The sequence below is a fragment of the Pristiophorus japonicus genome, chromosome 8 (assembly GCF_044704955.1).
Source record: "Pristiophorus japonicus isolate sPriJap1 chromosome 8, sPriJap1.hap1, whole genome shotgun sequence".
NCBI lineage: Eukaryota > Metazoa > Chordata > Chondrichthyes > Pristiophoridae > Pristiophorus > Pristiophorus japonicus.
Genome location: NC_091984.1, coordinates 89,970,878 through 89,997,952, shown reverse-complemented (window position 1 = coordinate 89,997,952; position 27,075 = coordinate 89,970,878). Strand labels below are relative to the sequence as shown.

The following is a 27,075-nucleotide window of genomic DNA, read 5'->3' as shown; positions in this document are numbered from 1 at the left end:
GGTACTGCTGGTGATTTTAAATCCAAAGAACTTTGGTTATCTGCTTTCCTGTCATTAGTGAGCCAATCATCATCATCATAGGCAGTCCCTCGAAATCGAGGAAGACTTGCTTCCACTCTAAAAGTGAGTTCTCAGGTGACTGAACAGTCCAATACGGGAATTACAGTCTCTGTCACAGGCGGGACAGACAGTCGTTGAAGGAAAGGGTGGGTGGGACTGGTTTGCCGCTCACTCCTTTTGCCTGCGCTTGGTTTCTGCATGCTCTCGGCGATGAGACCCGAGGTGCTCAGCGCCCTCCTGCACTTGCTCCACTTAGGACGGTTTTTGGCCAGGGACTCCCAGGTTTCAGTGGGGATGTTGCATTTTATCAAGGAGGCTTTGAGGATGTCCTTTAAACGTTTCCTCTGCCCACCTGTGGCTCGCTTGCCGTGTAGGAGTTCCGAGTAGAGTGCTTGCTTTGGGAGTCTTGTCGGGCATGCGAACAATGTGGACAGCCCAGCGGAGCTGGTAGAGTATGGTCAGTGCTTCGATGCTGGGGATATTGGCCTGATTGAGGACGCTAACATTGGTGCGTGTGCCTGTCCTCCCAGGGGATTTGCAGGATCTTGTGGAGACATTGTTGCTGGTATTTCTACAGCAATTTGAGGTGTTTACTCTATATGGACCATGTCTGTGAGCCATACAGGAGGGCGGGTATCACTACAGCCCTGTAGACCATGAGCTTGGCGACAGATTTGAGGGCCTGATCCCCGAACACACTCTTCCTCAGGCGGCCGAAGGCTGCGCTGGCGCACTGAAGGCAGCGTTGAATCTCGTCATCGATGTCTGCCCTTTCTGATAATAGACTCCTGAGTTATGGAAAGTGATCCACGTTGTCCAGGGCCGCGCTGTGGACCTTGATTGGGGTGCGGTGGGGGGGGGTAGTGCTGTGTGGTGGGGTCAGATTGGTGGAAGACCTTTGTCTTACGGATGTTCAGTGTAAGGCCTATGCTTTCGTACGCCTCAGTGAAGATATTGACTATGACTTGGAGTTCAGACTCTGTGCGCAGATGCAAGCGTCGTCCGTGTACTATAGTTTGACGGCAGAGGTTGGGACGGTCTTGGATCTGGCCTAGAGACGATGATGGTTGAACAGGTTCCCACTGGTTCTGTAGTTTAGTTCCACTTATCACTTAGCCTCCTCTTATCACACCCATCATAACACCTATCACTGGCTCCCCAGAGCAGCAATCCCAACTGTCTCATCACTCATTCCCGGAAATCATTTCATTTATTTAACTCCTCCATCATTGTCCCTTGACCGTCCTCCCTATCTCTTTGAACCCGCTGGTGGATCATCCCAGCGTCATCTTCCACTGTTCACTCCCTCCCAAAAAGATCCTCGCTACCCATGTCTTCACTGTGAATGGAATCTGTTGGCATCCTAATCCTGGCAGAATCCTGCTTTACGGGCACTGACTCCTTCTTCCTCATTGATGCTCCCTATCTGATTATACATTCTATCAATTAAGCTGTCCAAACCACGATGGTGGCATAACTCTGACAACTCATGGTTACTGTGACTTTTCTGCTACACATGGGTGAGAAACTCACCAGTTCCTTCACAAATTGACTCTCTAGCTCCCGCTCCTCTGGCACTTGCTCAGCTGCTCCTTTGCACCAACATTTTGGGCCCCAGTTTCCACTAAATCACCCATCATCTCCCATTCCTGCTGTTCTCCGAATACGGTTGTCATTTTTGACCACTTAAGTCCGAGGGCTACCAGCTCCAGTGCACCTGCCACATGACTGGCTGGATTTTTGGTTGGCAGATCTGACTTGAAAATGTTGAGCATTATTGTGTTCAGTCTTCTCAGCTAAATCATCTAGTTACTGCAGGATCGCTCTGAAGGCCCAAAACCTCATTACGAACAGCCTTCTCAAACTTGCATATAGTTGCATTGGAGGCTGTTTAGAAAGGTTCACTAGGTTGATTCCGGGGATGAGGGGGTTGACTTATGAAGATAGGTTGAGTAGGTTGGGCCTATTCTCATTGGCATTCAGAAGAACGAGAGGTGATCTTATTGAAACATACAAGATAATGAGGGGGCTAGACAAGGTGGATGCAGAGAGGATGTTTCCACATATGGGAAACTAAAACTAGGGGACATAGTCTCAGAATAAGGGGCCACCCATTTAAAACTGAGATGAGGAGGAATTTCTTCTCTTAGAGGCTTGAAAATCTGTGGAGTTCTCTGTCCCAGAGAGCTGTGGAGGCTGGGTCATTGAATATTTTTAAAGCGGAGATAGACAGATCTTTGAGCGATAAGGAAATAAAGGGTTATGGGGAGCGGGCAGAGAACATAAGAACATAAGAAATAGGAGCAGGAGTAGGCCATACGGCCCCTCGAGCCTGCTCCGCCATTTAATACGATCATGGCTGATCCGATCATGGACTCGGGTCCACTTCCCTGCCCGCACTCCATAATCCCTTATTCCCTTATCGTTTAAGAAACTCTCTATTTCTGTCTTAAATTTATTCAATGTCCCAGCTTCCACAGCTCTCTGAGTCAGCGAATTCCACAGATCCACAACCTTCTGAGAGAAGAAATTTCTCGTCATAAATGGGCGGCCCTTATTCTAAGATTATGTCCTCTAATTCTAGTCTCCCCTATCAATGGAAACATCCTCCCCTTTATCAAGCCCCCTTATAATTTTATACGTTTCGATAAGATCACCCCTCATTCTTCTGAATTCCAATGAGTAGAGGCCCAACCTACTCAACCTTTCCTCATAAATCAACCCCCTCATCTCCGGAATCAACCTTGTGAACCTTCTCTGAACTGCCTCCAAAGCAAGTATAACCTTTCGTAAATATGGAAACCAAAACTGCACGCAGTATTCCAGGTGTGGCCTCACCAATACCCTGTACAACTGTAGTAAAAATTCCCTGCTTTTATACTCCATCCCCTTTGTAATAAAGGCCAAGATTCCATTGGCCTTCCTGATCACTTGCACACTAACCTTTTGTGTTTCATGCACAAGTACCCCCAGGTCCCGCTGTACTTCAGCACTTTGCAATCTTTTTCCATTTAAATAATAACCTGTTCTTTGATTTTTTTTTTCTGCCAACGTGCATGACCTCACACTTTCCAACATTATACTCCATCTGCCAAATTTTTGCCCACTCACTTAGCCTGTCTATGTGCTTTTGCAGATTTTCTGTGTCTTCTTCACACATTGCTTTTCCTCCCATCTTTGTCATCAGCAAACTTGGCTACGTTACACTCGGTCCCTTCCTCCAAGACGTTACTATGGATTGTAAATAGTTGGGGTCCCAACACTGATCCCTGTGGCACCCCACTGGTTACTGATTGCCAACACAAGAATGAACCATTTATCCCGACTCTGTTTTATCTTAGTTAACCAATCCTCTATCCATGCCAATATATTACCCCCAACCCTGTGAACTTTTATCTTGTGCAGTAATCTTTTATGTGGCACCTTGTCAAATGCCTTCTGGAAGTCCAAATACACTACATCCACTGGTTCCCCTTTATCCACCCTGTTTGTTACATCCTCAAAGAACTCCAGCAAATTTGTCAAACATGACTTCCCCTTCATAAATCCATGCTGGCTCTGCCTGATCGAATTTTGCTTTTCCAAATGTCCTGTTCCTGCTTCTTTAATAATGGACTCCAACAACATTTTCCCAACCACAGATGTTAGGGTAACTGGTCTATAGTTTCCTACTTTTTGTCTGCCTCCTTTTTAAAATAGAGGTGTTACATTTGCAGTTTTCCAATCTATTGGGACCTCCCCAGAATCCAGGGAATTTTGGTAAATTACAACCAATGCATCCACTATCCCTGCCACTACTTCTCTTGAGACCCTAGGATGCAAGCCATCAGGTCCAGAGGATTTATCTGCCTGAGTACCACCACCTTAGTGATTGTGATTGTGTTAAGTTCCTCCCCCACATAGCCCCTTGATTGTGCACTGCCACTGTTGGAATATTGTTAGTGTCCTCTAGTGTAAAGACTGATACAAAATATTTGTTCATAGTTTTTGCCATCTCTCATGTTCCCCATTACTAAGTCTCTGGTTTCGTCCTCTAAGGGCATTTACTCTAGCCACTCTTTTCCTTTTTATATACCTATAGAAACTCTTGCTATCTGTTTTTATATTTCGTGCTTGTTTACTTTCATAGTCTATCTTTCCTTTCTTAATCATTTTTTTAGCCATTCTTTGTTGGCTTTTAAACGCTTCCCAATCTTCTGTCCTCCCACTAGTTTTGGCCACATTGTATGCCCTTGTTTTTAATGGATACCATCCTTTATTTCTTTAGTTAGCCACGGATGGCTATCTTTTCTCTTGCGCCCTTTCCTCCTCACTGGAATATATTTTTCTTCAGAGTTGTGAAATAAATCACCTGAAATGGAACTGAGTCCATGATCAGATCAGCCAGGATCTTATTAAATAGGAGCAGGCTCGAGGGGCCAAATGGCCTCCACCTGCTCCGATTTCTTATGTTCAAACACTGTCCCCCTCCACCCTCAATGCCTATGATGCCAACCTCAAAGACTTAATGGATTGTTTCATCTCTTTAAGAATGAGACCATCCGTATAGCTGCCTCTGCCTCTATCTCCAATTCTGCTCACTCCCTGCTCCTGACCTCTTCCCAATCTCCTAATTATTAAAGCTGCCATCACTTTTCACCCTGCAGTTTCTCTCTCCAATTACTCTTCTGCCTATCCAAGCTATCTCTTGCATGACGCCCATCTCCTGTTCCCTCCTGCTAACTCCTGATCATTCAGCTACCCCTCCTGGCCGCCATACTTGCTGACATTATTAAAGGTTCCTTTTGTTCAGATGCTGCCCCTCTTCATTTCAAAACCACCATCATCAACACCTGTCTGCCATCACATCATGGAGGAGTCAACATTTTCTCCAATTGGATTGCGAAGATCAAATAAATCTTTTTCAACTGCATCATAAATTCCACCCATTTCACCACTCCCAGCCACTTGCTGAGGCTGAATCAAGCTATGCAAAACTTCTACATCCTGTTTGACTCAGAATTGATCTTCAAACCTCACATCTTTACTATTAAGATTACTTATTTCCACTTCCACAACATTGTCTGACTCCAATCCTACCTTGCCATGATGAAAACTTAAATCGCTGCTTTTGTCACTAGACTCAATTTCTCCAACATGCTCGTTATGGCCTTCAGTCATGCACCCTCCACAATCTCCAACTAGACTGAAACTCAGCCACACATATCCTGGTCCACAGTCAGTCCCACTTGATCACTCCAGACCTACATTGACTTCTTGTTGCCTAATGTGCTGAATTTAGAATCTCATCTTCCTCTACAGTCTTGTCCCACCCTATTTCTGCAACCTTCTCCAGTCTTGTATGCCATTTTACACTCTTCAGTCCTCTGACTCTGGTTTTCTGTCCATCCCTCCCTTAGCTGCATCATTGGTGGCAGAGCCTTCAGCTGCCTTGTTCTTGGAAAGAATCAATGCTAGTTGATCTTACAATATTGTTCTCTGTTTTCAATGATATGTAATGCAACTTGTTTAGATTAGCGAGTGGGTTCAATAGAACAAGGTAACACAAAATGCATGTTGATTTAAATTTGCATATTGCATTTTCTGGATGCTGCAACTCCCCGATGGCTGGGTAAGGTACTTATAAGCTAGAAAATGGATAATCTCATCGAGCTTTATGGGCAGCCTGAGCTGCTCAGTCAGCTGGCTGACAAAAAGGATGGTAGTCTACCTTCCTAGTTAGAGCACATTACCATCTCCAGATGGACTGTTTTATAAACCGCTCTTCTTGGTTACTGGGGAGGAAACAGTACCACCTCATCTACTTTACAGTGCTGTGTCTGAAGTTAGGGTTGCTGTCTGTACAGGTTGGACCTCTCTGGTCCAGCACCCTCGGGACCTGACCGGCGCCGAAACAGAGAATTTTCGGAACCACGGGAGGGCAGTATATAACTGTACCGATACATCCTACATAAGCCTAGGCTAGGCTTACTGGTACCTGTAGAGTGCTGCTCACCGCTCTGCTGCTCATTTAGGGGTAAATTAGAGCTAAATAATAGCACAGAACACTGAGCCAGGACTGCCAGCCGGACGTAAGCAAACTTTGCGGAAGCGCGGGAAACCGGGACGCCACCCACTCAAAGCGGCAGTTCCGCAAATTAATGCCGAACCACGGATGGTCCCGGACCAGAGAGGTTCAACCTGTATAAGCTAAATGGAGCATTAAAAAAAACCATGACTTAGTTTTGTTTGTTTCAGAAAGATGCGTGTAGCTTTCTGACCTTTGACTGGTTACAAAAGGTTGCCGCCCCCCCCCACTCCACTCTTTCTAATATCTGTACAATTTTTTAAAAGCTTGCCATTTTTATTGCATTACACAGACATCATAATTCTGTTCGTAATTGCTCCTCAGTCGTGGCCATGTTGTTATTCTTGCTGACTTCATTTTTGAAATTGTTCCAGTTTGAATTGGCAGTCAGATAAAATCCAGACAGATGGCTGCACTCCCGTTTTATGAAGTTAGATTTTTTTTTTAATGTTACCTTTCACAAACCTACCTGAATAATGAATGGACTGTTATTTGTTCCTGTTTTCACCAATAACAAGATATGAATAATGAAATGAGTTAGTTTGATTGCACAACGGAAAGACAAAAGGGCATTTGGCCTTCCAATTCTGAACCTTCAACAATCGATGCATAATGTTACACCATCATGGACCCTGTCCAAGCCATTTAATCTTCTAAAGGAAAGTCTTGTAGTAATACTCTGATTCCGAGAGAAAGCAACTTAGTTTGTAAATGAAGTGGGGCTGAAAATTCACAATCCCACTCCAGCACTGTAACAATAGCAGAGCAGAATGTCTTCTCCCTGGGAATTTATGCACCAGATCTGATTGGAATTGTTGGAGTCAGGCAAGTTAAATGAATTGGGCAGGTGTGCCACCCGTAGCAGTGCAGCCGGAGCGTTCACTCGGTGAACGTAGGGGCTTTGCGCTGCTGTGGTCTACCTGCTGAAGAAAGAAATTGCAACTGGCCTTTCAGCTCTTGAAAGCACTGCTTCTAGGTAGACAGTACGTTGGGAGAACCAGAGGAAGGGCTGGTGGAAACTTTGACCCCTAACATCCACCCCCCCCCACCACCACCACTCAGGAACCCACAATGCTGCATAAATCGGGGGATCAAGGGGTATGGCGAGAAAGCAGGAATGGGGTACTGAAGTTGCATGTTCAGCCATGAACTCATTGAATGGCGGTGCAGGCTCGAAGGGCCAAATGGCCTACTCCTGCACCTATTTTCTATGTTTCTATGTTTCTAAATGGGGCAGAGACCCAGCGTATCCAGGTTGTTCCAATCCATCAGAAGCACCAATGATATTGAGTTGCTAGTTGCATGTATAGGGATGTGGGGCCCAAATTTCCCCTACCGGTTTTTTCGGCGACTTTCTGCTCCCAAAACGGCGCTGAAAATGTAGCTCCGTATTCGGCTTGGCGTGGTGTGACAAAAGCAGTGGGGGGCAGAGTTAGGGCCGTGCTGCTGAAACAGCCGGCAGCTGCACACATGCGCTGTAGCCTCTCGCCCTCTCAGCACGTCTTGGCTCCAGACCCGATGCTCGCCACCCCTATCCCTGGCCGAGTGGCCTGCTGCACAGGCCGGCCACTGCCTTCCCGTGCTGAGTGCTACAAGAAACAGGTTGGTGCGGGGAGACTTTTGATCGGGGAAGGGGGAGGGGGAGGATGGGGGGTGGGTGTAAGAGTTGATTGGGGGGGGGGGGGGGTGGAGGAGAATGGAAACATCGCTCGGCTTAATTTGTTTTCGGGAGATCCCTGTACAGGTTAAAAAAAAAAACTGATTGTGAAGGAGACCTGTAAAAATGTGCAAAGTAATGAGTGACATTAAAAAAGCCCTGTACATGTAAGTAGCTGCTTGTGTTGTTTAAACTACTGTGATTGTGTGTTTGCAGAGTTCCTTTATTTTCTTTTAATCTTTCCTTAAAACTTTTAAGTCTTGGTGCTTTAGGTGCAGGTTTTCTCCACTTCCTTCTATTTTTTATTATTGAATGCTTTTTGTGCTTTGTTTAGTGCTTTGTAAGTATCGGTGCTTTAGAATGTACTAACCTGCGCTGATTTCTTAACTCTCCGCGGCCACAAGTGGCCACATACGCTGGCCTAAGTTAGTTTGGAGCAACTATTAGCTGTCCAAACTGGCTTGAATGGCCAAAATGGGCGTAGGTGATGGTAGCGCCCCCTTTTGGAAAAAAATAACGAAACTAAAAAAAATTCTAACTAACTCACTTACACTGGAGCAAATTACATGTGCAGAATAGGGATTTTTAAGATACTCCAGAAAAATCAAATTGCTCCAAAAGAAACTGAGCAACTCCTGGGGAAATTTGGGCCCGTGATGTGGGAGAAGGTGTGGCTTCATCCAATACAAGATCTGTGATTTTCATTTGAAGGAACTGCAACATTTTTAATGTTGCTTTACAGTTGTATTAATGGAGCAATAGTCTTTAATTTTGATTTAAAACTTATACTCACCCTGAGCATTTTCCTAAAGCAACTCTGTTTTTTGTTTTACAAACCACATTTGAGAACTACAGTATTTTTAAAATTTAGAAGCATAGAATGTTACAGAAAGAGACCATTTGGCACATCTTTCTTGTAGCAGCTTTCTGAAAGGACTATCCATTTAGTCCAATTTTCCAGCCCTTTCCTCGTATTCATTCAAATTATTTTTTACAAATGCTGGTTTACTTCCCTTTCAGGACCTAGTACAGATTCAGCTTCCATACTATTTCTGATCTGGCATTCCATAGTCTAACAACCTCATGTGTGCTCTTCCTTCATTCTTTTGGTGACAATCTTAAATTTGTGCTCTTTATTTACTGACTTCACTGACAAATGAAAGTAACTTGACCCTATTTAATTTATCGAAACCCCTCATGATTTTGAACACCTGTCAGATCCCCTTGTAACCTTCTCTGTCTGCTCTAATGAAACGAACTCCAGTTTCTCCAATCTCTCATCACTGATCTTAAATCTGGACACAACATTCTAACTGTAGCCTAACTAATGATGTGTGCCAATTCAGAAAGCTAGGTAAAAGACCAAAGCATGATGCAGCAAGCTTTAATACAGTGGGAGAAAAGATGAAGTAAGTCAAGAAATAATGTTTATACCAAGCTTGATCATTAAAAGACAGTTTTAGGAGGAGGGGGGTGTTCAGGATCATCAAGTTCATGATGGGATAGCCTAGCTGTTTAAAGTTCTCATTTTAAAATGGCTGCCCTGATAAAGTTGGGAAGAGAATAGGTCAGTTTTTTTTCCTAAAAAACAACCACTAAGTAATTTCAAATAGATTTTTCCGACACAGTTTAGTATAAATTAAAATCGAACAATGCATAGTTCCTCTTAACTGCAAAAGTTTACGATGTGACTCATTTGTAAGAGGCTTCTATTTACATATTTTCTTCTCCAGTTGCTTTTTGTCCTCCTTTATATATTAAAAGCACCTGCAGAAAACTCCCTAGATTGCTTAGTGGGGGCTAAAAGAATAGCCTAGAATGTAGAGAGCCATACAGCCTGGAAAGTACCAGGTTTAAGCAAATTACAGATAAAATGAGCTGATTTAGTTGTTCTCAGCCAGGGCAGTAGTTGGGGCAGACAATTAGCGGTGTGCGTGTGTCTCTTGACTCAGGTACTTGACGGCTGCCAGCATCTATGGAGCCATACCCCAGCATGAGTGGCCACCTTCAGGAAGGAGGGGGAAAAATGATGAAAACCAAGACAAAGGGGTAGAATTTGCCCAGTACAGATTTCTGGCGCACTCACCAGAAGTGCGCCGCTTTTGTCCGCCTCGAAGTGCTCCAAAAATCTTTGGGCCGAGTTTGGCCGCTCCCCAGCCTCTCCTCGATGGGTGGTGTAGCGTGGCCACTGGATTCGGGGGCGGAGCCAGGTCCCAGCGCTGAAAACAGTGCCGGGACCTCTGCACATGCGCAGTAGCTCCTCGCCCCCGCAATCTGAGAGTGTGTGCTGCAGGCTGTGTGGGAGGGGCCGAAGCGTGCTGCCCCCATCCCTGGCCGAATGGTCTCCCTCATCGGCGGCCCGCTGCCTTCCCGGGCCGGGTTTTGGTAGGACTTCTATTTTTTATTTGTTATTGATTGGTTGATTATTACTTTGGTCTTGGTGCTTTAGGTGCAAGGCTCCTTCTACTTTTTATTAATTAATTGCTTATTACTTTTTGTGCTTTGTAAGTCTTGATGCTAGGTGCAGGTCCTCTCAGCTTCCTTGTATTTTTTATTTGTTATTGATTGCTTATTTTTGTGCTTTGTTTCGTGCTTGGTGCTTACTTACCTGCGCTGATTTTTTAACTCTCCGCAAGGGTTTTCTGTGTGGGCCATAAGTGGCCACATACACTGGCCTAAGTTAGTTTGGAGCAACTATTAGCTGTCCAAACTGGCTTAAATGGCCAAAACAGGCGTAGGTGGCTGGTAACGCCCCCTTTTGGGGAAAAAAAAACTAAACTTAAAAAAAAATCCTAACTAACTCACTTATACTGGCGCAAATTAAATGTACAGAATGGGGATGCAGAAAAATCAAGTTGCTCCAAAAACAATGGAGCATCTCCTGGCCAAATTTGGGCCCATAATATGTAGATTAGGGGTATCCAAGCTTTTTGTATCCAGGGTCACGTCGGTTTGCACCAAAGAACCTCGGGGGACCATTTATGAAGTTTAAATCCATGTTCCAAATAATCTGCACAGATCTGAAATTGCAGATGCTAATATACCTTGGAATATTCACTTAAAAACAAATTTGCATTTAAATAGTGCCTTTCACGACCACCGGAAATCTCAAAGCGCTTTTTAGCCAATGAAGTACTTTTGGAGTAGTGAGGCTACAATTCTTGAATAAAAACAGAAAATGGTGGCAATAGTCAGCTGGTCAGGCAGCACCTGTGGAGAGAGAAAGAGAGTTAACATTTCAGGTTGATGACCTTTCGTCAGAACTGGAAAAATTTATAGATTTAACAGGTTTTAAGCAAGTACAGAGGCAGGGAAAGGGGGGAGAGGAGGAGAGACCAAAAGGGAAGGTCTGTGATAGAGTGGAGGCAGGAGAGATTAAATGACGAGGAGATGATGGTGCAAGGCGAAAGGAGATGGTAATGGGACAAGTAAAGAAACAAAAGATGGGTGTAGAGGAGCTGTAAATGGGAATATTAGGATCATTAGCAACAGCTGTACTCCAAAAAAAAAAATGGGGACAGAGATTATGATCTGAAATTGTTAAACTCAGTGTTGACTCTGGAAGGCTGTAAAATGACTAATATAAAGATGAGGTGGTGTTCCTTGAGCTTACGTTGAGCTTCATTGGAACAGTGTAGAAGGCCGAGGACGGAGAGGTCAGTGGAATTGGGGCGAAGAATTAAAATGACAGGCGACCGGAATCTCGGGGTCAAGCTTATAGACTGAACAGAGGTGTTATCGTAAAGCGGTCATTCAATCAGCATGTGGTCTCCCCAATGTGCCACCACATTGTGAACACCGCTCCTTGTAAAGCTTCAGGCCCACAACATTTAAATAGGATTGCAGTTGCCTGGGCTTCAAGGGTTGCAATTTAAACACCCCTGATGTAGAAGAAGTTGACTTTTTTTTTGTGAACCACCCGCTCACCTATCCTGTTCCGTTTTACTTCCAGACTATCTACAACTCCTTTGTGTACACCGAGAAAGTCTCCAATGGAGAAACAGAAGTTCAGCAAGTGAGTAAAATGTTTGTTCTTCTTTTCATAGCAACCAACTTTTGTTGTCAAGCGTATGGGTACAAAATATTCTTGACTGTACAGTTAGAATTTCCTTGGCAGTTGTTTATTTCTCCCTGCACGATCTGTATAGGTCCCTTAGCTGCATGAGTCACAGTGCTGATAATAACTCGCATGAGTGCAGCTGCCTGCCAGATCCTTCAGCCCAATGTAATATTGAACTTGTGCTGCTTGTTAACGTCTGGTTGAAAGCCCTGAGAGTGTGTTAGCTTGTTAGTGGCATAGGTATCCCTGGATATCTCGACGCAAATGTGTAGTGTGGAATTCAAACTATAGCCACACCAATTTGATGTGCGCTCAACCCTCCGCCTTGATCATGGGAGTTGCACTGTTCGGAGATGATGCTCTCCCCTCTTTCCCCCTACGACTCAGAGGCTAAAGGTACCATTTGATGTGGTACTGAGCCACACAGCCTGGGATGGTCCCAGGCTTATTTCCTGCTTTGTGCTGAGCTGATCTCAATTGAGGTGCAGCAGGTGTACTACAGGTAACCTAAGCACTCCTAAGCTAGGGTCAAGACAAATCAACAAAGGCTTTTGCTCCTGATCACTATACAGTGACCACTGATGGAAACTGTGCTCATGTGGCTGTCGGGCAAGGACAGAATTGGGCTTGGTTGTGATGACCACATTGGCCAGAAAAAGCAGCAAACCTGAGGACTGGGAGAAATTTAGAGTTCAGCAGAGGAGGACAAAGAGTTTAATTAGGAGGGGGAAAATAGAGTATGAGAGTAAGCTTGCAGGGAACATAAAAACTGACTGCAAAAGCTTCCATAGATATGTGAAGAGAAAAAGATTAGTGATCATCATCCTGCTTGTTAACGAAATGTAGGCCCCTTGCAGTCAGAATCAGGTGAATCTATAATGGGGAACAAAGAAATGACAGCCCAATTGAACAAATACTTTGGTTCTGAATTCACTAAGGAAGACACAAATAACCTTCCGGAAATACTAGGGGACCGAGGGCAGCGAGAAGGAGGAACTGAAGGAAATCCTTATTAGTCAGGAAATTGTGTTAGTAAAATTGATGGGATTGAAGGCCGATAAATCCCCAGGACCTGATAGTCTGCATCCCAGAGTTCTTAAGGAAGTGGCCCGAGAAATAGTGGATGCATTGGTGGTCATTTTCCAACATTCTGTAGAATCTGGATCAGTTCCTATGGATTGGAGAGTAGCTAATGTAACCCCACTTTTTTTTAAAAAGGAGGGAGAGAGAAAACGGAATTATCGACTGGTTAGCCTGACATCAGTAGTGGGGAAAATGTTGTCATCAATTATTAAAGATGTATTGGCAGCGCATTTGGAAAACAGTGACAGGATCGGTCCAAGTCAGCATGGATTTATGAAAGGGAAATCGTGCTTGACAAATCTTCTAGAATTATTTGAGGTTGTAACTCGTAGAGTGGACAAGGGAGAACCAGTGGATGTAGTGTATTTGGACTTTCAAAAGGCTTTTGACAAGGTCCCACACAAGAGATTGGTGTACAAAATCAAAGCACATGGTATTAGGGGTAATGTATTGTCGTGGATAGAGAACTGGTTGGCAGACAGGAAGCAAAGACTAGGAATAAACGGGTCCTTTTCAGAATGGCATGCAATGAGTAGTGGGGTACCGCAAGGTTCAGTGCTGGGACCCCAGCTATTTACAATATACATTAATGATTTAGACAAAGGAATTGAATGTAATATCTCCAAGTTTGCAGAAGACACGAAGCTGGGTGGCAGTGTGAGCTGTGAGGAGGATGCTAAGAGGCTGCGGGGTAACTTAGACAGGTTAGGTGAATGGGCAAATGCATGGCAGATGCAGTATAATGTAGATAAATGTGAGGTTATTCACTTTGGTGGCTAAAACAGGAAGGCAGAATATTATCTGACTGGTGACCGATTAGTAAAAGGGGAGGTGCAACGAGACCTGGGTGTCATGGTACATCAGTCATTGAAAGTTGGCATGCAGGTACAGCAGGTGGTGAAGAAGGCAAATGGCATGTTGGCCTTCATAGCGAGAGGATTTGAGTATAGGAGCAGGGAGGTTTTACTACAGTTGTACAGGGCCTTGGTGAGGCCACATCTTGAATATTGTGTTCAATTTTGGTCTCCGAATTTGAGGAAGGACATTCTTGCTATTGAGGGAGTGCAGCGAAGGTTCACCAGACTGATTCCTGGGATGGCAGGACTGACATGAAGAAAGACTGGATTGACTAGGCTTATACTCACTGGAATTTAGAAGAATGAGAGGGGATCTCATTGACACACATAAAATTCTGACAGGATTGGACAGGTTAGATGTAGGAAGAATGTTCTCGTTGTTGGGGAAGTCCAGAACCAGGGGTCACAGTCTAAAGATAAGGGGTAAGCCATTTAGGACCAAGATGAGGAGAAACTGCTTCACTCAGAATTGTGAACCTGTGGACTTCTCTACCACAGAAAGTTGTTGAGGCCAATTCGTTAGATATATCCAAAAGGGAGCTAGATGTGGCCCTTGAGGCTAAGGGATCAAGGGGTATGGAGAGAAAGCAGGAATGGGGTACTGAGGTGAATGATCAGCCATGATCATATTGAATGGTGGTGCAGGCTTGAGGGGCTGAATGGCCTACTCCTGCACCTATTTTCTATATTTCATAGTCCTCTGGCCCCCATAGTCCATAACCCTACTGACACTCAAAGTAGACTTACTAATGAACAATGGTCAAGTGACACAGTTGGAAGCTGAGTCCAACATGCCATAAGCACCTTTAGGAGGGAGTAATTTTGGGAGAAGAAAATTTTCTAATCTGTTAAGGCATTTTTGACAGGAGAAATAACAAACTACAACTAGTATTTATATTAACTACTTTTTAATTTTAATGAGATTTTGCAAAGTTTAAACCCCCCAGTGAGACTGGCTCACTTTGCAAATAAAGAATAACTGACCACGGGTCTCTTGTTGAGCCGCTGTCTGAGCATTGCTGTGGAATGCTCAAACAGTAACTTAAGTAGGATAGATGCTATGTAGGATTCTGAAGACGACCTCTTTGACCTCATAGGTTACTGTGCGTTTTTCCTGGTAATCCTGTGCAGGTGTGAAGGATTTGTTTTTGAAACTCTGGGAGTTTGCGAAGGCAAGGCTTGCTTCTTTGTTACATATTGAAGCCAATGTTGTTCAGGCAGAGTGAGAGTTGAGTTCTGACTTTGATTGCTTACACATTTTTAATTTTTTTTGAAGTTTCTAGCACCCATGTTGGCTATTTGGTTTAATGTACTACACAGTAAGAGACTGAGCCATACAGATGGGGAAGGTTCCAGTTTCAATCCTTGGTCTGTACTGAGCTATCCGATCTCAGCCATATGCAGGATATTAGGAGCGTAGAATTTGTTTCCGTATCCCCTGGGCTAGGGAGGGGGAAAAAAAAATCAGCTAGGCTTCTCATTATCATCCAGTGTACATGTGCATGGATATCAGGCAACGGTAGGATTGGGCTCTGCTACGTTGCCTCTCCTCAAGCACTCAAAAAGCCTGCTGATGCTCACTTTCTAGGCTTCCACATGGTGAATGGCCATTCGGGCAAGGTACCATAGGGCTGCTGACAGAGCGTGAGTCACTGTCTTCAGGAAAGGAGAAAGGGAGGAAAATCGGAATTAAAAAAAATACCTTGATGGGTAAAAAGCTTACTGTTTTGCAGTTTAGTTGTTAGTGATGGGTGTAATTTTATGATTAAAAACTGACCTCAACAATTCAGGTTTAAAAAAAAAAGAGCTGTTGAGACTGCGATGACTGAAGAATTGCAGATTGCTTCTCTTATAACAAACCCATTTTCCTTCGCTGTGTGTTGGAAGTGTCTGTGGTAAAATATTATGCTTAGCAGCAGTATTACAACTGTAAATTGGTTCCATGTGGGGAAGAAAGAACTTGTTTGGTACTGAACACTTTATCTGTGGTCAGGGGGATTTACAGGATTTTGTGTGATTGTTATTTAAGGAACTCCTTGGTCCTGCACAGTCACCCAACCACTTGAAGCCTTGTCACTTTGTATTTTTTTTAAATCTTCCTCTTGTCCTTTCCAAATGCATCTCTTCTGTGAAAACTCTTTCCTGCTCCTTTGATTCCCTCCCCTCTCTGCTCCAGATCACTCAACAACCTTTCCATGTCCACAACATTTTGCAGCTCCACCCTACTCGAGCCCTCACACTGTTGAATGCTGTATCTACATTTTTGCCATCTGCAGACTCAATTGCTCCAGTGCTGTCCTTGTTGGTGGCCATGTGTTCTGTTGCCTCGGCCCGAAGGTCTGGAACTCCCTGCCTAAACCTCTCCGTCTCTCTACCGCTCTTTCCTCCTTTAAGACGCACCTTAAAATCTACCTCTTTGACCAAGCTTTTGGTTACCTGCCCTAATTTCTCCTTATGTGGCACGGTGTCAATTCTTTTTTCTCCTAATCCTCCTGTGAAGCACCTTGGGGCGTTTTACTACGTTAAAGGTGCGATATAAATACAAGTTGTTGATGCTTTTTCATCATCCACCTTCCATAAACTTCAACTTGTCAAAAACATAGCTGCTCATTTCCTGTCTCACTCGCCGATCACTCCATCTTCACTGACCAACCCTGGCTTCCTGTTCCCCAACAAATTTCATTTAAAATATTTGTTCTTGCCTTCCAATCCTTTCATGGACTTGCTTCTCCCTCCCTATGCAACCTCCTTTAGCCGTACATCCTTTCTTACATACTTCGGTTCTCTGACTTTGGCATCCCCTGCAGCTCCCCCCCCCCCCCCACCCCCCCCAGCTTTGCCCCACTATGGGTAGCAGAACCTTCAGTCGCCTCTGCCTGTGGTTTGGAATTCCCTCACCTAAACCCCTCTACCTCTTTATTTCTCGATTCTTCTTTAAAAACCGTCTCAAAATCCATCTATTTGACCTAACCTTTTGTCATCTCTCCATACCCCTTGCCCCTTCATACACACACGTACAGTTTATGATGCACACTTTAATGCCCTCCTTTCCTTTTCAACAAATGAAATGGAGGAATTTCTGTCCACGTTGTCAGCTGATTAGATTTCCCAGACTAACACACACTCCGTTCCTTCTGCTCTGCCAGAAAATCTCTATTTTTGAAAATTTGGTATCAACATCAACAGCAGTTGACTGATGACGGCTTCTGTTGCAGACTGGATCAGAGATTCTGTTCAAGTTCTGTTCAAAATCTCAAGGGAGTTTGTCTGCTTTTTCTTAAAATATAAAGGAAAGACTACACTAGTTCTGGTCAAATCGGACTTCCTGTTTTTGTCAGTGGCACAGAATCCACTTTTTCAGACATCTCTAACTTATTGGGTTCTGAAGCTGTGCTTTCCAATGAGCTGCCGCTGAAATTGGTCTTATTTCACCGTACTTCATTGTGGTCTACCATGCGGACTATGATGTAGCTAACCATTTGATTTTAAAGATACTGGCTTATGCTTTGGCTATAGTTCTATAGACTGTTCGCCATCTTGCCAAAGTGGCCATTCTAAGTGTGTGTTCTTAAAGTGTTTGCAGTTCCCTATGGGGGTGAGGTGGGGAGGGGGCTTCACAATTCAATATCTTGCCGAAATGGCCATCCTTTACATGTATGTGGATAATTAAACCATTGGGGCATCACATAAGGACCTGATCCTTTTTTGGTCTAATGTTCTGTTAACGATCTGGTGCAGGGCATAGATAGTACTGTTACTACATTTGCGGATGAAACTAAATTGTGTGGTAGAGTCGGGATCTTAAAAGGCAAAAGTTCTTCAGTGCGTGCAGCAAGCAGAATCCAACAGAGAGCTCTCCCTTTTTGGCCACCTCTGCACATCACCACCATGCAGTGTTGCAGCTGAAATCAGAAACCCTAGAATGGGGAAACTGCATTTAGAAACATAGAAACATAGAAAATAGGTGCAGGAGTAGGCCATTCGGCCCTTCTAGCCTGCACCGCCATTCAATGAGTTCATGGCTGAACATGCAACTTCAGTACCCCATTCCTGCTTTCTCACCATACCCCTTGATTCCCCTAGTAGTAAGGACTTCATCTAACTCCTTTTTGAATATATTTAATGAATTGGCCTCAACAACTTTCTGTGGTAGAGAATTCCACAGGTTCACCACTCTCTGGGTGAAGAAATTCCTCCTCATCTCGGTCCTAAATGGCTTCCCCCTTATCCTTAGACTGTGTCCCCTGGTTCTGGACTTCCCCAACATTGGGAACATTCTTCCTGCATCTAACCTGTCTAACCCAGTCAGAATTTTAAACGTTTCTATGAGGTCGCCTCTCATTCTTCTGAACTCCAGTGAATACAAGCCCAGTTGATCCAGTCTTTCTTGATAGGTCAGTCCCGCCATCCCGGGAATCAGTCTGGTGAACCTTCGCTGCACTCCCTCAATAGCAAGAATGTCCTTCCTCAGGTTAGGAGACCAAAACTGTACACAATACTCCAGGTGTGGCCTCACCAAGGCCCTGTACAATTGTAGCAACACCTCCCTGCCCTTGTACTCAAATCCCCTCGCTATGAAGGCCAACATGCCATTTGCTTTCTTAACCGCCTGCTGTACCTGCATGCCAACCTTCAATGACTGATGTACCATGACACCCAGGTCTCGTTGCACCTCCCCTTTTCCTAATTGGTCACTATTCAGATAATAGTCTGTCTCTCTGTTTTTACCACCAAAGTGGATAACCTCACATTTATCCACATTATACTTCATCTGCCATGCATTTGCCCACTCACCTAACCTATCCAAGTCGCTCTGCAGCCTCATAGAATCCTCCTTGCAGCTCACACTGCCAACCAACTTGGTGTCATCCGCAAATTTGGAGATACTACATTTAATCCCCTCGTCTAAATCATTAATGTACAGTGTAAACAGCTGGGGCCCCAGCACAGAACCCTGCGGCACCCCACTAGTCACTGCCCGCCATTCTGAAAAGTCCCCATTTACTCCTACTCTTTGCTTCCTGTCTGACAACCAGTTCTCAATCCATGTCAGCACACTACCCCCAATCCCATGTGCTTTAACTTTGCACATTAATCTCTTGTGTGGGACTTTGTCGAAAGCCTTCTGAAAGTCCAAATATACCACATCAACTGGTTCTCCCTTGTCCACTCTACTGGAAACATCCTCAAAAAATTCCAGAAGATTTGTCAAGCATGATTTCCCTTTCACAAATCCATGCTGACTTGGACCTATCATATTACCTCTTTCCAAATGCACTGCGATGACATCCTTAATAATTGATTCCATCATTTTACCCACTACCGATGTCAGGCTGACCGGTCTGTAATTCCCTGTTTTCTCTCTCCCTCCTTTTTTAAAAAGTGGGGTTACATTGGCTACCCTCCACTCCATAGGAACTGATCCAGAGTCAATGGAATGTTGGAAAATGACTGTCAATGCATCCACTATTTCCAAGGCCACCTCCTTAAGTACTCTGGGATGCAGTCCATCAGGCCCTGGGGATTTATCGGTCTTCAATCCCATCAATTTCCCCAACACAATTTCCCGACTAATAAGGATTTCCCTCAGTTCCTCCTCCTTACTAGACCCTCCGACCCCTTTTATATCCGGAAGGTTGTTTGTGTCCTCCTCAGTGAATACCGAACCAAAGTACTTGTTCAATTGGTCCGCCATTTCTTTGTTCCCCGTTATGACTTCCCCTGATTCTGACTGCAGGGGACCCACGTTTGTCTTTACTAACCTTTTTCTCTTTACATATCTATAGAAACTTTTGCAATCCGTCTTAATGTTCCCTGCAAGCTTCTTCTCGTACTCCATTTTCCCTGCCCTAATCAAACCCTTTGTCCTCCTCTGCTGAGTTCTAAATTTCTCCCAGTCCCCGGGTTCTCTGCTATTTCTGGCCAATTTGTATGCCACTTCCTTGGCTTTAATGCTATCCCTGATTTCCCTTGATAGCCACGGTTGAGCCACCTTCCCTTTTTTATTTTTACGACAGACAGGAATGTACAATTGTTGTAGTTCATCCATGCGGTCTCTAAATGTCTGCCATTGCCCATCCACAGTCAACCCCTTCAGTATCATTCGCCAATCTATCCTAGCCAATTGACGCCTCATACCTTCAAAGTTACCCTTCTTTAAGTTCTGGACCATGGTCTCTGAATTAACTGTTTCATTCTCCATCCTAATGCAGAATTCCACCATATTATGGTCACTCTTCCCCAAGGGGCCTCGCACAACGAGATTGCTAATTAATCCTCTCTCATTACACAACACCCAGTCTAAGATGGCCTCCCCCCTCGTTGGTTCCTCGACATATTGGTCTAAAAAACCATCCCTTATGCACTCCAGGAAATCCTCCTCCACCGTATTGCTTCCAGTTTGGTTAATCCAATCTATGTGCATATTAAAGTCACCCATTATAACTGCTGCACCTTTATTGCACGCACCCCTAATTTCATGTTTGATGCCCTCCCCAACATCACTACTACTGTTTGGAGGTCTGTACACAACTCCCACTAACGTTTTTTGTCCTTTGGTATTCTGCAGCTCTACCCATATAGATTCCACATCATCCAAGCTAATGTCCTTCCGAACTATTGCCTTAATTTGCTCCTTAACCAGCAATGCTACCCCACCTCCTTTTCCTTTTATTCTATCTTTCCTGAATGTTGAATACCCCTGGATGTTGAGTTCCCAGCCCTGATCATCCTGGAGCCACGTCTCCGTAATCCCAATCACATCATATTTGTTAACATCTATTTGCACAGTTAATTCATCCACTTTATTGCGGATACTCCTTGCATTAAGACACAAAGCCTTCAGGCTTGTTCTTTTAACACCCTTTGTCCTTTTAGAATTTTGCTGTACAGTGGCCCTTTTTGTTCTTTGCCTTGGGTTTCTCTGCCATCCACTTTTCCTCATCTCCTTTCTGTCTTTTGCTTTTGCCTCCTTTTTGTTTCCCTCTGTCTCCCTGCATTGGTTCCCATCCCCCTGCCATATCAGTTTAAATCCTCCCCAACAACACTAGCAAACACTCCCCCTAGGACATTGGTTCCGGTCCTGCCCAGATGCAGACCGTCCGGTTTGTACTGGTCCCACCTCCCCCAGAACCGGTTCCAATGCCCCAGGAATTTGAATCCCTCCCTGTTGCACCACTGCACTTCAGCATAATTTGATAAGTTGCAATTCTGAACATATTTGCAGATTTGTATGCATGTAAGGATTTCTTTAGGACCAACAAGTGAATGGTACTCTGTTGTAAATGTAAGCGCCTAAAGCATATATGAGGAAGGCCACTTGGGTCATTGTGCTCATTCCTTACGCCATGTACAATCTGCCCCATCTGATGCTTAATCTCTGGAGGGAAGATTCTGCTGCATTTGCCTAACCATACTCCACAATATCAATCTACATTTGATATGTAATCTGTTATTTAAATTTATCAAGTTGGTTCCCACAGGTGAGGTTTTGATGGCCCAGTAACAAAAGCACATTTGTGTTCCGGGTGGTATTGGATTATCTTGGTTTGTGCTTCTCCCAGATGTTTAATTCCTTTTTTTAAAAAAACTGGATAATTGAGTCTGCTGAGAATTTGTTCCACATGTTCACTATTGCTAGGTGTAAGATTTCTAAATCTCTGGCATTAAATTGACAGCAAGACCAATTATTTTAAAACAATTTGTAATAACACACACACGCAAATAGTCTATCGGACACAGCAGCAGTCTATTAGCATCCTACAGACTCTACTTAATTACAACAAATACAATGATGTTACAATGAAAAAGGTATACTTTACTTCCTTCTGGCAAAGCACAAGCATATGGCGTCTGTCCTCCCTCCTGCTGTGGAGGGAGATTCCTGATTTGCCATGTGCTAAGGAGAAGAGACCCAGCAATCTTCGGCTTGATTTTTTTGTATCCCTTAAGGCCATTCTTTCTCAAAGTTGGGTATTGTTTCCAGCGCCGTTCCTGATTGGCTTCTCTTAAATATATATCTGTCTGTCGGGTTGGTGCCATTCCTTGATTAGGTTAATGGCTTTCCAATTAACATCTTTTCTAGTTTGGTGAGTTTCAAAACCATGATCCTTTGTAACTTGAGCTCTGCCCAGCCAGGAGACATGAACTTGGGGAAGGTATCCATTTTATCTCTTCAAACTTGTCTTTTCGTATAATTTATACTTTTACCATTTATTTATATATACAGAATCAATTTTATCATTACTAAAAACTATTATTCTTACATAGGAGAGGAATGAGTTCCTCAGATAAGGATTGACGACTGTTGCAATTGTTTAATTTACTTGCCCTAATGTTGATTTGTTTGGTTGGGTTTCTACACTGTAATGGTACAGTAGACATTTGACATTGGATGTCAGGTGGCTTTTATAAACAAGGTGACATTAAACAACTATATCTTGACTATAGAACTGTGTTGTGTGGGTCCATATTTCTAAGGAGCTGGTATTGTGGGATTGGACCCAGTGTTGAAAAGTGACCAATCCATCATCTATTCATCTTTGACCCATCATTCATCAGTCCTTGGTGTCTAAGAACTTTCAGTTTGGACTCTGCTCCCATGCCATGGATTCTATAATTCTCTACAATAAATGTCTCCATTTCAACTTGCCCGTTTATAACCTTGGTGCCCAGTTTGACCCCAAACTTTTTGCAGGTCCCTATCGTTTGTCACAGACCACTTACATCCACCTCTACAAACTTGCTACCCACATTCCAACCTCAGCCCTATTGCTGCTGAAACCCTTCACTATAAAGCAGTAGTGACCACACAAGTAATTAATTGCACTTGGTGCTTTGGGACAGCCTGAGGATGTAAAAGGCACTGTATAAATTCAAGTCTTCCTCCTTCCTTTCTCAGTTGTGTCTGTCTGAACTGCTTTGGGATGTACTTTACATTAAAGGTCTATATAACTACCACTTGTTGTTGGTCTGAGGCTTGTACTTCTGTGGTGATGATATCAATCTGAGAAGGTACAGAAAAGATTTACAAGATTTACACCAGAACTGAGAGGTTATAACTGAGGAAAAACTGAACAGGCTGGGGCACATTTCTCCAGAAAGGAGAAGGCTGAGGTGACCAAAATAGAGTTCTTTAAAACTATTAAGGGGTTTGATACGCTAGACATAAATGAAGATGTGGGGGAAGTCCAACACTAAGGGTTATAAACAATGTTCCCTGTAATTTTTTGGGGACTGTGTGGCACCTTTAAAATTCCGCGCATGCGCGGTTTTATCAATTTCAAAGCGGACTCACCGGCTACGCGGGGCCCCTAGAGCGCTGCATGGCCACGCAGCTTAAAGGGAACATTGGTTATAAATATAGTCACTAATGAATCCAAAAAGGAAATTTTTTAAGAGAGTGGTTCAAATTTGGAACTTGCTACCACGTGGAGCAGTTGAGGTGAATAGCAAAGATGCATTTAAGGGGAAGCTAGATAAGTACGTGAGGGAATAGAAGGTTATGCTGATCAGGACGGATGAAGTAGAAACATAGAAATTTATAGCACAAAAGGAGCCCATTTCAGTCCATCGTGTCCACGTCGGCCGACAAAGAGCCGCATGGCCCTTGGTCAGCAGCCCTAAAGGTTACATATAAACCCATGAACAATGACAGAAAGGCAAAGAGCACCCAGCCCAACCAGCCCGCCTCACATAACTGCGACACCCCTTATACTGAAACATTCTACACTCCACCCCCACCGGAGCCATGTGATCGCCTGGGAGAGACAAAAATCAGATTAAAATCCAGGCCAATTTAGGGAGAAAAAATCTGGGAAAATTCCTGTCCGACCCATCCAGGCGATCGAAACTAGTCCAGGAGATCACCCTGGCCGTATTCTATTCCCTACAGTACTTACCATTATATCTGCACCGTCCAACAAAAGGTCAACCAGTCTAATCCCAATTACCAGCTCTAGGTACGTAACCCTGCAGGTTACTGCACTTTAAGTGCCCGTCCAACCATCTCTCAAAAGTGGTGAGGGTTTCTGCATCCACCACTCTTCCAGGCAGCGAGTTCCAGATCCCCACAACCATCTGCGTAAAGATGCCCCCCCTCCCTCCCAAATCCCCTCTAAATCTTCTACCAACCACCATAAAACTATGCCCCCTCGAAATAGACCCCTCCACCAATGGAAATAGACCCTTACTATCCACTATGTCCAGGCCCCTCAATATTTTGTACACCTCGATGAGGTCTCCTCTCCACCTCCTCTGTTCCAATGAGAACAAACCCAGCCTATCTAATCTGTCCTCATAAATAAGATTCTCCATTCCAGACAGCATCCTAGTAAATCTCCTCTGCACCCTCTCTAGTGCAATCACGTCCTATAATACGACGACCAAAACTGCATGCAGTACTCCAGCTGTGGCCTAATCAAAATATTATACAATTTAAGCATAACCTTCCTGCTCTTATATTCTATGCCTCGGCCAATAAAGGCAAGCATTCTGTATGCCTTCTTAACCACCTTATCCACCTGGCCTGCTACTTTCAGGGATCTGTTGACAAGCACTCCAAGGTCCCTTTGTTCATCTACACTATCAAATGGCCTACCGCCTAATATGTATACCCTTTCCTTATTAGCCCTCCCAAAGTGCATCACCTCACACTTCTCTGAATTAAATTCCATTTGCCACTGCTCTGCCCCACCTGACCAGTAGATTGATATCCTCCTGTCGCCCATGACTTTCTTCTTCATTATCAACCACACAGCCACTTTTAGTGTTGTCTGCAAACTTCTTAATTATACTCCCTATATTCAAATCTAAATCGTTGATATATACCACAAAAAACAAGGGACCCAGTACTGAGCCCAATGGAACTCCACTGGAAACATCCTTCCAGTCACAAAAACATCCATCAATCATTTCCCTTTACTTTCTATCTTCAAGCCAATTTTGGATCCAACTTGCCACTTTGCCCTGTATCCCATGGGCTTTAACCTTCATGACCAGTCTACCATGTGGGACCTTATCAAAAGCCTTTTTAAAGTCCATATATACTACATCATACGCACTACCCTCGTCGACCCTCTTGGTTACCTCCTCAAAAAATTCAATCAGGTTAGTCAAACACGATCTTCCCTTAACAAATATGTGCTGACTGTCCCTAATTAATCCTTGCCTTTCCAAATGCAGATTTATCCTGTCTTTCAGGGTTTTTTTCCAATAATTTTCCCACAACTGAGGTTAGGCTGACAGGCCTGTAATTACTCAGCCTATCCCTTTCTCCTTTCTTAAACAAGGGTATTACATTTGCAGTCCTCCAATCCTCCAGCACCATGCCCAGATCCAAAGAGGAAAATGGTCAAGGCCTCTGCTATTTCCTCTTTTACTTCGCTCAACAGCCTGGGATGCATTTCATCCGGGCCTGGGGACTTATCTACTTTCAAAGCTGCTAAACCCCTTAATACTTCCCCTCTCTCTAATTATTTAATCCAGAATATCACACTCCTCCTCGATAGCAGTATCTGCATTGCCCCTTTCCTCTGTAAAAACAGATGCTAAGGACCCTAGCAACATCTTCCGCCTCCACACAAAGATTACCCTCATGGTTTCTAATAGGCGCTACCCTTTCTTTAGTTACCCTCTTACTCTTAATATATTTACAGAACATCTTAGGATTTTCCTTAATTTTACTGGCCAAGAATTTCTCGTGCTCTCTTAGCATTCCTAATATTCCTTTTAATTTTGCCTCTATATTCCTCTAAAGATTCTATAGTATTTAGCCTTGGTATATGACATTAGCATCCCTTTTTTTCTTAATCCTCCCCTGTAAGTCCCTAGACATCCAGGGGGCTCAAGAATTATTTTTCCCAGCCTTTTTCTTTAAGGGCACATGTTTGGCCTGAGCCTTCCGGATCTCCTCCTTGAATGCCTCCCACTGTTCTGACACTGATTTACCCACAAGTAGCTGTTTCCAGTCCACTATGGCCAAATCACTCCTTAACTTAGTAAAATTAGCTTTTCCCCAATTTGGAACTTTTATTCCAGACCTATTCTTGTCCTTATCCATAACCAACTTGAATCTGACTGAACTATGGTCACTGGCACCCAAGTGCTCTCCCACTAATACCCCTCCAACCTGCCCAGCTTCATTCCCCAAAACTAAATCCAAGACCGCCCCCTCTCGTGTTGGGCTTGCTACATACTGACTAAAAAAAGTTCTCTTGAATGCATTTCAAGAATTCCACCCCCTCTATACCGTTCATATTAAATTTTTCCCAATCAATATTTGGATAGTTAAAAATCCCCTACTATTACTACCATATGGTTTTTGGACTTCACAGCAATTTGCCTACATATTTGCTCCTCTAACTCCCTCCCACTGTTTGGGGGTCTATAATACACACCCAGCAGTGTGATCGCCCCTTTTTTATTTTTCAATTCGACCCATATGGCCTCATTTGTAGGGTGGGAAGAGGCTCATGTGGAGCATAAATGTAGACCAGTTGGGCCGAATGGCCTGTTTCTGTGCTGTAAATTCTATGTAATCTCTTCATATAAGCATTTGGTATGGACAGCGCCTTTTGTTATGGTTGCCTAGTCATTCCCTATCCACCAAAAGATTTCTGCTTTTTGGCTAATGAGACAGTTCATTGCATTCTAAAGGGCTGTGAGCCAATGCCAATGTTCAGTTACTTGAACAGACTCCAAGGACTGGTGGAAGGCAGCCAAAAATCTGTTTCCAAATTGGACCCAAGCACACTATAGTTTTTTTTTCTCTTCCCTCAAGGAGGGTCGAATCACATGCTGTAACTCTAGAAAAGGGAGAGATGCAGTAATAAATATGATCTACTTGATCTAAGGCCAAATAAAGTCTGGAATTAGCAGCAGCTTTCCACTTCAGGTAGTTACAATTGGTCTGCTTATATAACTGAACCTTATACTTGGTATTTTTTGCAGGATATCAATGAGAAAGTTGCTTCAATATTGAGTGGTTGTCTCAGATTTTCTGTTTAATTTCTTTTTTTTTTCCTGGAGTGCATTTATCTCTTTTTTTTTCCCCATATTATATTATTAGACTTTTCATGCTCTCTTTGGCCAGTTGCTGGGGGGGGTATAATGATTGGTTGATTACTTCCTCCAGCTTTTTGTTCTCTCTGCAGGCGTGTGGCATGGCCTCTACCTGGTGTGGCTCTGACAGAATATTAAGTAGAGTGGAGGTTTGAACCTGTGCTCTACCACACAGTAGTGATATACTTGAAAAGGAAAAATGTGCAGGGCTATGGGGAAAGGGCGAGTGAGT

At 43.8% G+C, this 27,075-nt stretch overlaps 1 protein-coding gene across 3 annotated transcripts in view; it reads left to right on the top strand.

Annotated features, from left to right (window-relative positions):
• cachd1 (cache domain containing 1) overlaps positions 1 to 27,075 on the top strand; it is a 250,857-nt gene that overhangs the window by 109,622 nt on the left and 114,160 nt on the right. For 2 of the 3 annotated variants that reach the window (XM_070887043.1, XM_070887041.1), the window contains exon 2: positions 11,737 to 11,799. Coding sequence is in view for 1 of the 3 variants with exons in the window: in XM_070887041.1 (XP_070743142.1) it covers positions 11,737 to 11,799 (63 nt within the window). In the remaining 2 variants the exon portion in view is untranslated. Of the gene's footprint in view, positions 1 to 10,094; positions 10,170 to 11,736; positions 11,800 to 27,075 lie in introns of those variants that run through there. The other variant, XM_070887042.1, reaches the window with a different exon arrangement.